Genomic DNA, 12,552 nt, shown 5'->3' on the forward strand with positions numbered 1-12,552 from the left:
ATAAATGTTCCACATGCAGTGTTGGTCAAGTTAAGTGAAAAAAGTAATCAGTAACTAATTACTGATGCAGGTGCAGGTGTGCCGCAGCGGTCAGTGGAAGAATCCGCAAGTTTCTCTGTGAATTTCCCATTCCGTGGCAGCGTACTCGGTGCTTGTGTTTAGGGGTTTTTTTCGCTGTAAAAAGAAGTTTTGTTCCCACGCAGTGAGTGAACAGCGGACGCTAATGTTTTTGTCACTGGAACCTATGGTTTAAGAAAGATGCATTTCCCTTAAATTATATTAAATTATTTTAATATTAGATTTGTAAAGCCTAAAGTTGTATGGCTCAAAACTGTTACAAAACTATAGCAGCAGATAAACAGCACACATAAGCTGTAGAAACAAAGAAAAGGAACGCCAGGTGATCCGTTTGTAAGGAATTCAGTCCCACAGTGCATGAATCTACAGGAATATCAGCATTATCTCCACTGAGGTAACATTACAGTATTTATTCTACACAAGTATTGAAAGAATGAAAAACAGGCTTCAGGCTGCTGCGTCCACGTCCTCAGGAGCAAGCGTTCCAATATCTGTCAGGACTGGACACCAGAAAAAGAAGACTCAATATCCATGAAAGGCTGGATATTTAATTTGGGTTAAAATATCTTCAGGATGAAAAGGAAATGAAAATACAGACATGTTTATGTAACCCAGATGGAGACAGCGGAAACACACATCTTGCTTTACTCAAACACAACTACAGAAAGTTTCCTGGCAAAACTCAATGACTGGTTGTTGCTCTCTGGAATTGTTGCATGCACAGCGGTTTGTCTCTTTGTCAGCATTAAACCATACCTCAGCCTTCAAACAAGGGAAAGTGGTAGAGTAAAGATCCAAAGACATTTTCAGTCACATTGCTGCACAGATCCTGATGAATTCAGTTCAGTTTTATGTATAACAGTCACCTCAAGCCACTTTATATTCTAAGGCAACGATCCTACAATAGTAGAGACATAACAGAAGGCACACTGTGAAGGAGAGCAAGAGATTAATAACTAATAATTAAAGGCAAAGTGGTATACCGATGTGATGAAGAAGATACACTCAGTGGATCATGGGAAGCCTCCAGCAGCCTAGGCCTATTGCAGCATAACTAAGGGTGGGTTCAGGGTCACCTGATCAGCCCTAACTATATGCTTTAGCAAAAAGGAAAGTTTTAAGCTGAAGGGTTCAAATCCCGCCTTCACCTTCCTGGTCAAAAACTGATCTGATCTACGGGGATGTTGTTTCCATACGGATGTTCCAGACGCTTTTATAATGTGAGAAAAACAGATAGTGAATAGTGAATCTAACACGTCAGCCTTTTACAAATATCTGTTCCCCGTTCTCAGCATCAACATAGTAAACCAGGCATGGGACTGGTTAAGCAATAATTCAATTAGCTCAGGATAAAAATGGATTCAGAAGGCTGCGCTTGTGAGTTTGAGGTACAGCGTGTTCTTTTGTTTTTAGTTTTTTATTATAATTGAATAATAATTTAAAAGAATCTTTGAACACAAATTTGCTCTTGCTATCAAGTCTAACAAGGACATCTAAGAAATTTTGGAGAAGTACCTTTAACAGTGTAACATCTGCAACATTGTTTCAACTTTTATTTTAGAACAATTTTTCACTGTGACTATATATCAACAAAACGCAGACACCTGATGGTTATTCACCATCAAAACATTTGCTGGGCAGTTTCTCATAATGTCATCATCTGTTTTATAAGGTGTTGATTTAATGTACATTGATTTCGACATTTCCAGGCTCAAGTGTTTCTGCTGTCACTATCTTAGCTGCAAAACACAAAAAATGGATGGGTCTGACTGTGCATACTGGGCCTACAGAGAGGAGGTTCAGGATCTGAAGAGATTGTGTGACAACAACAACCTACATCTGAACACAACCAAGACCAAGGAGATGGTAATCGACTTCAGGAGAACAAAGTGATCTGAGTACTCCACCCTCTACATTGATGGAAAGGAGGTAGAAAGAGTAGAAAGCTTTAAGTTCCTCAGGGTCCACATCTTGGCCAACCTTACCTGGTCCACAAACATTTCCCACCAGGTAGAAAAAGAACAACCAAGGATGTACTTTCTTAGGAAGCCCAAATACCCTAAAGACTGCTAATTAACTTCTACCGCTCCGCTTATCTTATAGTGACTAACGAGTTGACAGCATCTCGCTAATGAAAATATGTATTTACAAAGACAGCAGCAGCTGTGCATGCCAGCTCAAGTAGACAGTGTAGCAGTGCCAAGCTAAATGCAAACTGCAGTGCAAAACGAGTTCGTTTGTGTTGCTCTCAGTTCAAGCCCTTTACAGTTAAGAGTCATAGTGATTTACAGCAGTGGTCAGGAATTTACAGAATACCGAGGTCAATGTTATCTTCCAACAGCTGTGGTTCCAAGATTTTTAATCTTATGACCCTTTAGTACTGTCTACCAAATGTCTACTGAAAACCATTTGTCATTCTGTGCATGTGACCTTTAATTAATGATTTTCAGATTATTTTAATAGATATTTTGTTATGCCCAGAAAAGTGTTGACTTTAATTCAAAAGCCAAAGACAGTCTATGTTCTACACCTCACATTTTTTAACAGTAACAAAAAAAATAAAATAAAATGGGTCAGTTGAATTTTGTGAAAAAAATGGTTGACACAATGACTTCAGCAAACTTTTGTCATTCAAACCTAACATTAGGTTCACAGTTTACAAAAGCACTGGTTAAGAAAAACATACCCAAAAACAAACTGATAGAAGCAATATAAAACCACCCCATAAATTTCAATTTTCAAAACACTATACAGGAGTATTTGGAGCCACACATTTCCAGACAGCAGTCTTTTAATATTTAAGGTAAGGAATCAATGAGACACAAGTCTCACACTGTTAAAGTAATTTACAAAGAGTGTAAAACAAGGCAAGCAAAGCAAAAGAATAATATCCCCCCCCCCCCCCCCCCCCAAAAAAAAAAATCAATAAAGGTTTAGCAGAGGAGACTTTTATAACAGTGATGTATACAGTTGTAGCTAAATCAATACTACATTATGACATCTCTGCTGGCTGTGGTCAGAGATGCAACCAGACACATATTTGGCCACAGAAATAGCTAGCAGGCGTACATAACAAGAATTAAATGTTCTGTAGTTGATACACAGAAATGCAGAGAATTTTTCACCCCAGCACAGTCAGTGACTTGTGCACCAGAAGCTTTGCTAGAAAAACAATAATGAACAGCCACGATTACAAGTATTTGCAGAACTCAAGCAAACTGTTTCTTACACCATCACATTGTTCATAACCAAATTGCACAACGTTCATTATAGCTATGGATGCATGGGCATCCAACCAATGAACAGCAATAAATCTAATCACATCAAATCTAGGCTTAAAGATAAGATAATGTCCAAAACAAAGTCAGGGTTCAAAAACATTTTTTAAAGAAAAAAATAACCATCAGGTTTGGGAAACTGCAGGTATGTGCCAAGTAGGGATGGGTATCGTTTAGGTTTTATCCGATACCGGTGCCAAATCGGTACTTTTGAAACGGTGCCGGTGCTTAAACGGTGCTCGAACCGGTGCTTAAAGAATGGAGAACACAAACTTTGTCCAAAAACCTCTCATGTTCAGCTGGGGTTTTTTGTAAAAAGATAACAATGTGTGCCTTTTCTGCAGCTATGGGGCATATATGGTATCACTCTTGGCTGGAAGCAGTGCTTAAACAATGGAAAAAACACAAACTTTGTCCAAAAACCTCTCATGTTTAACTGTTTCCCACTTTTTCTTTGGTCATTTTAGCCTTTTTGGCCAGGGTGAAGCGAGTATCTGCCATCAAACAAGAAGACAGCCGCATGTAGCTATGATGATGTTTGCTAGTTCACCTTACATGCATTAATGTAATAACGTGGTTAGCCTACTCAACGTAAATTACACACGAACAACATGAAGCTACTCATGCAGAGAAGAACGGCGGCTGCTGCATTATCATCCTCATCATTTCTGCTACACTGGCAGGGCTAGGGGCCAGGACTCTATTCTTCGGGTTTTTGGGGGATGTTGCTCCGGGTCCGATAACTGGCAACCCACCCGACGTGCACGGTGTGAGGTCTCGCAGCAAGCTATCAAATACGGCGCATTTCTCGGCTTTTAAAAAAAACGCTATGCGTCGCCAGCTGTTTCATCGGATTTGAGGTGTTACCTCCTTTGACAGTATCACAGTATCAGCTTAAAGCACTTGTTGCTGCTGAGTTTGCATATTTTGCTGTGAAGTACAGCCAGACTTTTGACCGCTTCGCCTTGGACATTTTTAATCTGTAGCTCTGCTCTAAAAGAACGTACGTACCTGGCCCCGCCTACTATCCTCGGAAACGTAAAATGATTGGCTAGAAGTGTATCACAGCTCAGGAAAAAAAAGCACCGAAATAAAGCACCGAAATGTGCGCTGCTTTTCGGTCTGGTTACTACCGTTTATGTCAGAACCGGTGCCATCATGGCACCGGACACCGGTACCCATCCCTAGTGCCAAGGTAACCAAACACTGTGTATGGATATGTTACATCTGTTTTTCTCACTGAATAATGGATAGGAGTTTTCATGTATGACTTATTTGGGTTCATTTCATGTATAATTGTTAACAGGAATGTATTTTATTCCAATGATAATGTAGCTAGTTACTTTAGGAAAGCTCAGCACACTATAGAACGGAAGCTCTCTCTATTAGGAATACATCTAACAGAACAACGGAGTCCAGTTAAACTGAACTTGTGTGGTTTAAAACTGCTTTGTACCTTCTCTATACTAACTGAAGACTCCAAAGCTGAAAAAGAAACACTGAAATTGCAAAAATCATCAATGTTCCTGGCAAACAAATTGGCAACCACTGATCATTTTCACACATCATTTGTTCATGGATTTGGTTTATTATGAAACAACACCTACTCAGGCAGGTGGCTCAGGAGTTAGAGCATGACATCACTAGACAGGCGGTTCAATCCTTGAAAAAGTGCTTGTATGAATGTGTGTGTGAATGGTGTTTAAAGTACTTTGAGTAATCAAGTAAAAAAGCACTATATGAGAACCAGTCCATTTACCCATCTCCAGTCTTTATGCTACACAAACTACCATCTAGCTTCAGCTCCTTAGTTAATGAAGAGTCACAAGAGGTTTGCTGTTAGAATTATGAACAGCATTAATGGAGGAAAATTCACTGGTTACTTCAAAGGAGAGAATTCGTGTTAGAGCCAGTAGCTAGATATAAATTTAGGCATTTACTTCCAGAATTTACATAGACTGTTGTAAGTATACCTAAACTCTTTCACCACAGCAGGGCCATTGTGGCTACTACATTATTACTGCTGCTAAATGGAAACCTGACACCAAGATAGTGAACCTTGAACTATAGAGTAGCAGAAGACAACACTGTCAACTAAGCACAATAAAGAGTCAGTTGGAGTAGAGCCCCACCATCATCCCATCCTATAGTCAAGACTACTAAAAAGACATAAGCTCTGGATGATCCACCACACAGTCTGCTCCAGCCCCAGTTTTCAGCCCTGGACTCCTGGACATTTAAGATTCAGCTTTATCTGGTTTGCATAGGCAGCAACCTGCCCAGTCAACCTTTCTGACCTGCTCCCTGTTCCCTCAATATCCCAACCCCTTTAAATTCTGCAATAAATATTAATCTTTCTATATAACTCTAGCTTCCTATCTGTTTGTGTTGTCAGCTAATCCTCTTAGCTATGGGTCATCGGATAGGAGAGTGGTTATTAAAATATGTAACCAATAAGCACTGCAAGGCAACCAAGTGTAGCACAATTGTAGAGCTCAGCATTTCAAAAAAAGGGGTAAATATAACCCCTGGAAGGTTCGTGGTATAAATGATCCTTATCATTTGTAATGATCATTGTTGTGTTTTTTCATTTAGGTGTAAGCCATGGATCAGAGACGGCAGTGATTTCTTTTAGTAGTTAGACATTTATTTAAAAATACCAAGGGCGTCCAATTTAAACCCACGGTGGTTCTACTGTTCTAGGATCCAAGTGTACAAGTTAGCAAAGTGGTAGAAAGCTTCCAGTTCTTAGGCACAACAGTCACGCTTCACTGGCCACAGACTTTCAGGACCTCTGTGCTGCCTGGAGGGGAAAAACGTTATTTTAATTCGAATTAACTTAAAAACAGAGTCCAAAGTTCTCTCTCCACCCTATCCACTTTTTTCAGCTCACCTGTCTAGCTGACTCCAGTAGAGATGCTGACTCAGCCTGGCCCATCTGTTGCACCATCCTGTAGAGAGCACCTTCTTTGTTTTGCAGCAGGGTAAAGGGGTGGTCGAATTCCTGGATGGTCCCACTCTCCAGAACCTTAAAAATAGACAAATGTCCTCTTCACCAATAACGGTAAACTTACAGTCCTTTAAAAGCTAGCATGTGAAAAATATATAAAGACTGACACGCTACACAGCAATAATAATGAACTCAAATTAGTTTGAAAATGGTGCTACATCTCAAAAACTACTTTGGAAAATATATCTATAAATTGGGACGATCCTGATTGTAATCTTTACCAATATCAGTTATTTCATGGGCCCAGAACTTTAAATCCATTCACTGTGACTGATTCGTCTGTTATCCAGACATGTAACAGTCCTCTGCAGTCCTTTTTTAAACTGACAACCTGCTAAGGATGAGCCAAACAGGAACCTGGCCAGTGCATGATCGCTTTCACGATCATTAGGCATGGGTACTGATTGACAAAATGCATTTCCCACCCCTATGAAAACTGATTAACACACTGTCAGACTGAAAATGGACAGCTAAAGTTAAAATTTAAAGATCCTCAAGGTGTTCCTGAGAGATAATATGATTATAAAACATGGTTGATTGAAATTAAATTAAACTGCACTGAGACAGAAGAGATGACTCACAAGTATGCGGTCACTGTCTATAATGGTGTTGAGGCGATGCGCGATAGTGATCACTGTGCATTCTTTGAACTTGTCTCGTATGGTTTTCTGGATCAGCTCGTCTGTCCTGTAATCACAGCAACAACCAAAACACAGTAGAAACATATGGGAGAGGTGTGCTGAGAAAACTAGTGGATGTGTAATGACATTTCTGTGTATGCTTTATATGTGCTGGCAATGTGTTTGGAGGACCTCGGGTCCACGTTAGCTGTGGCTTCATCGATGATGAGGATGCGGTTCTTCCTCAGGACTGCTCTGGCCAGGCACAGCAGCTGCCTCTGGCCCATGCTGAAGTTGGAGCCTGACTCAGCCAGGACAGTCTCCAGCTTCCCAGGCAGCTCCTCCACCACAGACTTCATCTGTACCTGCAGTGAACATGGAGAGGAGAAACCTGTAGCTGGTCTGTGGGCAGTAACGACAAATCTGGGTGTGCTAATTAAATACTAGCCTCTTCCAGAGCTTTCCACAGGTCTTCATCAGTGTGCTGGTTGAAAGGGTCCAAGTTCTTCCTCACACTGTCAGTAAAGAGAACTGGGTCCTGGGGAGCAGAGGGGAGAGAAGTCAGGGAGAAAAATCAGTAGACTCTGCTACGTCATTAATTCTATGTACCGGATATGGATTTGGAAACGACACGCAGTATCGTATGACTTTGAAAATCTGTGTTTTGAGTTTAATTTACTGAAAATAAATGATATAGCAGTTTCAATTAATAGAAGAATAACAGAAATGGATAGCATTATTGTAACAGTGAGATTGTAACTACGTATTTCTTCAGGCAGTTGAAGTGTCATCTGATGTTGTACCTGAGGAATGATGGACATCTTCTGGCGCAGGTCATGTAGGCCAATCTCAGAGGTCACAATACCGTCGATGTAGATCTTTCCCTGGGGCTCTGCCAGGCGAAACAGAGCCGAGACCAGAGAGCTTTTCCCCGCTCCTGTTCTACCCACAATACCAACCTGACCCACAGGACACAAAACATCAACAGCTGATCATCACTCAGACCCCAACCAGCTGTTCTCCACAAACCGATGTGTCACCTTCTCTTTGGGTTGAAACGTGGCGTTGATGTCTTTGAGGACCGGTGGTCCATCCTTGCTATAAAAGAAGTTCACTCGATCAAAGGTTATCATTCCTTGGCTCGGCCAATCAGGGGGAGGACGCTTCTGAGTTTCTAAGGGTGCTTCACTCTTTAGCTCAGTGTACTCCACCACCCTCTCCACTGATGTCATCTGAAAAAATCACGAGCTACCTTCAGCAGGTCATAACAGCATTTCATGTGAATATCTGATAACAGAAGAAAAAAGCCTTAAATTTAAATGTCACTCTGTTTTTACCATGTTCTCCACCTCGGCACTTTGTCTCACTGTCCACTGGAAGTTTCCCATCAGTGTCACAGCATAGGTAAGAACCAGGCCTACCTCTCCAGCCACCAGCCCTAATAAATTTAAGAAGGAAAAAAAACAGACCACGTGAGTTTGTTCTTCTAAACCTATTTAACAAAGTGTTGAATTGGCCAGTGTGCTGCCAGTTTAGCTTTTGTAGCTTTAGCTTGGACTCTGGTATTGCAGTCAGTAACACATTGCCATCTTTACATAATTTTTAGTCAAATCGTTTTGTAACTGCAAAAGTACAAGATCATTGTGCAAAGAAAGTGACACTAGTAAGAGACATGAAAGCAAAAGACATATATTCACTGAGATGGTTCTACCTTCATAATATTGGGAGTGATCCTGAATGTTACTTGAGCTTTATAGCAAGACGAGTAAAGAAAAACCCTTTTACCCAGTGGATCATTTTTCTCTGTTTTATTTAAACCACAAAAGAGAAACTAAAACTGCATGCAGATAACAGATCTCAAATTACATGCATCATTTGCAAGGTCTCCAATCATCAGGAGTCTAAGGAGCTTGGAAAGAAAAGCGTCTGGACTTCTTTAAATTTCCTTGAAGATGTTTCACCTCTCATCCAAGAAGCTTCTTCAGTTCTAAGAGTAATTGGTGGAGAGTCCCAGATTTTAAGCCCTATCTGAGTGTTCCCCCAAGAGGGACATGGACCCCCTATTGATCCTCTACCTAATCACACGAGCCAAGGTGTGAAAACAGGTGTGGGTCACAATCAACCAAGGTTTTGTGTGAACCCACTGTTAAGCCTAGCCCGACCCTAATCAGGAGCTTTAATTAACTAATTAATTAAAAAAAAAAAAAAAGCAAAGCCAGTAACGTAACACCGTAAATAAGACAGGACTGAGACCTTGGTAAAAATCATGCGATGCCACACAATTGCTCTGAATCAAGATAGGAACAGAATTAATCAGTATTTGAGATTATTGAAGGAGAGTTAAATGAATGGACTGTTGCAGATGATTTTTGCAGATGATGTGGTTCTGTTGGCTTCATCGGGTGGGGGCCTCCAGCTCGCACTGGAACGGTTCGCAGCCGAGTGTGAAGCAGTGGGAATGAGGATCAGCACCTCCAAATCTGAGGCCATGGTTCTCAGCCGGAAAAGGGTGGAGTGTCCACTCCGGGTCGGGGATGAGCTCCTGCCCCAAGTGGAGGAGTTCAAGTATCTCGGGGTCTTGTTCGCGAGTGATGGGAGAAGGGAGCCGGAGATCGACAGACGGATTGGGGCTGCAGCTGCAGTAATGCGGACGCTGCACCGGTCCGTCGTGGTGAAGAGGGAGCTGAGTGTAAAAGCGAAGCTCTCAATTTACCGGTCGATCTACGTCCCTACCCTCACCTATGGCCACGAGCTGTGGGTAGTGACCGAAAGAACGAGATCGCGGATACAAGCAGCAGAAATGAGCTTCCTCCGAAGGGTGGCTGGCCTCTCCCTCAGAGTAGAGCAGCTGCTGCTCCACATCGAAAGGAGCCAGCTGAGGTGGTTCGGGCATCTGACAAGGATGCCCCCTGGGCGCCTCCTGGGTGAGGTGTTCCAGGCATGTCCCACCGGGAGGAGGCCCCGGGGCAGACCCAGGACACGCTGGAGAGATTATATCTCTCGGCTGGCCTGGGAACGCCTTGGTATTCCCCCGGATAAGCTGGAGGAGGTGGCTGGGGAGAGGGAGGTCTGGGCCTCTTTGCTTAGGCTGCTGCCCCCGCGACCCGGCCCCGGACAAAGCGGATGAAGATGGATGGATGGATGGACGTTGTTAATTCTTTACCATCTCTGAGTAATATCAAGCCAAATGCTGTGAGGGTAATAAATATGGAGCAAATGCTGTCGAGGCGTAGTGCAAACCAGCGGGAGGTCATCAGGAACAAAAACCAGGCCTCTGAAACAAAAGAGCAGAAAAAAACCTGAGACTGAGTTACTGAGATTTGAACTTGAGTCAACAATACTCCATCAGCATTTTACAGCTCAGGGGTACAAAACTGCAAAGGCAGACTTATTTTTTGTATCTGGATTACTACAGGGCAAGTAATAGACTTGGTTTGTCGTTCAATTTCTTATTTGTCTTCTTTTTGCTTCGTTAAGCAGATACATCATACATTGAAACCCTGACTGCAGTGGCCTGGGTTCAAGTCTTCACCATTTTGCTGCATGTCTTTCAAAAATGCACCATAGTAAAGTTGTCTCACAGAATTTTTGGACTTAACACTGAAAATTAATCAGTCACTTTACAAATTCCAGTCAGCCTGGAAAGTGTAAATGTTTATTCTCAAAGAGTAAACCTGAGTGAAGGTCCTGATGGGCATCAAAGTCTTTCTTTAACTTCTCTTCTGATCTGGAAGCTCTGATTGTAGAAAGACCATTAAGGGAAGAGGACAGGTGTGAGAGAACTGGACTCCGAGCTGTAGAAAGGGCAAAATGAAAAGACAAGAACTACTTTTGCTGGCCCTTTCAGATTATTTTTTCCCCCAAAACAAATTATATAAATAATAAATCAACATACTTGTTGACTCAAGGCGTTTGATATCACGTGAGGTACGAAGGTACAAGCTCCTCAAATACAGAAAGATTAACAGGAGAGGCACAACAGGGATGAGGATGAGAGGAATAACTGAGGCTGCCACCGCGATAACGCCAACATTCTGTAAAAATAACTTAAAAAAAACATCATATAATGAAAAATAATGAAAACACTGAAAGATCTTGTTAAGTCAAAATAAAGAAAACATGGACCAAGGTAATGAGTGCTACACCTTCTAATCATTTAAGTAATAGTGGCAACTGTCAGTTCATGAAATTTCTTCCCTCCTAGATATTCCACATTCAGCTTTAAGTGGAGCCATTTAGCAACCACAGCATGAAGTTGCAGAGTTACAGAGTGGGGTCACTCTGCTGAGGCACATAGCGCGTTTAAAAAACTACCAGTGCTCAAAAAGCATACAAAAACTCTATGCTGGAAGTCCCAAAAACGTGATTATGTTCATCTGGACGTAGTGTTTTCAGTGGGAGAAACCTCCGGCAGAACCAGGCTCAGGGAGGGGCGGGGCCATCTCCCGTGACCGGTTGGGGTGGGAGAAGGAAAACAGGATAAAAGACATGCTGTGGAAGAGAGCCAGAGATACCTCCCCAACCTTATAAACAGCACATTTGTACAATGACTGAAACCAGCCCAATGAATGAACAATGGGCTGTGGGGTCAGTTCCTTGATTGTTAATATGCAAATTGCCATGACCATTGATCAACAATTACTGATCAAAGCCCATTGATCAAGGGCATGGGTAAAATTCACAGAGAGTTGGGGTATGGCTGCAATCACAGCATTGTAAGTTGGTGAAAGATGTACCCTTAGGCCCCCTCCTCGATTCAGAGATGGTCTTTCCCTTTTCACGTAAATGGCCTCCTTGACTCCACGCTCAAACCAGCGTTCCTCCCTATCCAGGATGTGTAATCCTCATAAACTTGGGGAAACCTGCAGTCAGTCCAGACTGAAGAAGTCACTTGGATGAGTGATGAAACGTTTCTCCCACAAAATGCTATGTCAAGATGAACAGAATCAATTTTTTGGGATTTCCTTACATGGATGATTGAGCATGTATGCTTGAAGGTTCATAGCATGGGTTTCTGTGGACAAGCAGCTCCTGTAAATGTAACATGGTGTAGGTGGCACAGTATTTTTGTCTACATATGTATATAATTTATGGTAGTCTTTACTTGATAGAAGTCCACAAAGGTGATAGGTAGCACGGAGTCCATTTGGCTGACATCTTTGGAAAACCTGTTGAGTATTCTTCCTACAATGCAGACACAGTTTTAATTAACAGGACTATGTTGTTAAAGGGCAGAATGTCAACTTGAAAATATTCTGTGTTATAAGTGGATGTGAGGCCTGCAGTTCAGACTTTAGGAGTTTCTGGCTAATGTGTGTGATTGCTTATTGAAAATGGTTTAAAAATGAAATTAAAAATGAAATTAAACCAAATCTGTGAGCAGAATGTGAGAAAATAACAGCTTTAAAGTTATGTCCTAGATGTTTATGCAATCTATACAGAGATCTCAACTAAAGTAAGCAGGCTAACATGTTAATACCAGCCTTAAAAGCTTTCAGTGTCTCCGGTGTTATTGGATAGTTAGCAAGATTTAATTCTGCGGTTTGTCTTTTAAACATTGGGGATT

At 41.7% G+C, this 12,552-nt stretch overlaps 1 protein-coding gene across 1 annotated transcript in view; it reads right to left on the reverse strand.

The window, feature by feature from the left end:
- Positions 1 to 3,210: 3,210 nt before the first annotated feature.
- The window catches only part of LOC146681527 (ATP-binding cassette sub-family C member 4-like), a 35,934-nt gene continuing 26,592 nt past the window's right edge, over positions 3,211 to 12,552 (reverse strand). The window contains exons 20-31 of the mRNA XM_085448124.1: positions 12,091 to 12,170; positions 10,882 to 11,032; positions 10,661 to 10,780; positions 10,150 to 10,260; positions 8,324 to 8,424; positions 8,027 to 8,218; positions 7,790 to 7,945; positions 7,435 to 7,524; positions 7,179 to 7,351; positions 6,948 to 7,053; positions 6,250 to 6,384; positions 3,211 to 6,159 (exon numbers count right to left, since the gene is read on the reverse strand). Of these exons, the coding sequence (XP_085304250.1) occupies positions 6,142 to 6,159; positions 6,250 to 6,384; positions 6,948 to 7,053; positions 7,179 to 7,351; positions 7,435 to 7,524; positions 7,790 to 7,945; positions 8,027 to 8,218; positions 8,324 to 8,424; positions 10,150 to 10,260; positions 10,661 to 10,780; positions 10,882 to 11,032; positions 12,091 to 12,170 (1,433 nt within the window). The 3' untranslated portion in view covers positions 3,211 to 6,141. The remainder of the gene's footprint in view (positions 6,160 to 6,249; positions 6,385 to 6,947; positions 7,054 to 7,178; positions 7,352 to 7,434; positions 7,525 to 7,789; positions 7,946 to 8,026; positions 8,219 to 8,323; positions 8,425 to 10,149; positions 10,261 to 10,660; positions 10,781 to 10,881; positions 11,033 to 12,090; positions 12,171 to 12,552) is intronic.

This window comes from Copadichromis virginalis, linkage group LG23, assembly GCF_057382275.1.
Source record: "Copadichromis virginalis isolate Kocher_CV1m ecotype Utaka linkage group LG23, C_Virginalis_male_GT1.1, whole genome shotgun sequence".
NCBI classification, from domain to species: domain Eukaryota; kingdom Metazoa; phylum Chordata; class Actinopteri; order Cichliformes; family Cichlidae; genus Copadichromis; species Copadichromis virginalis.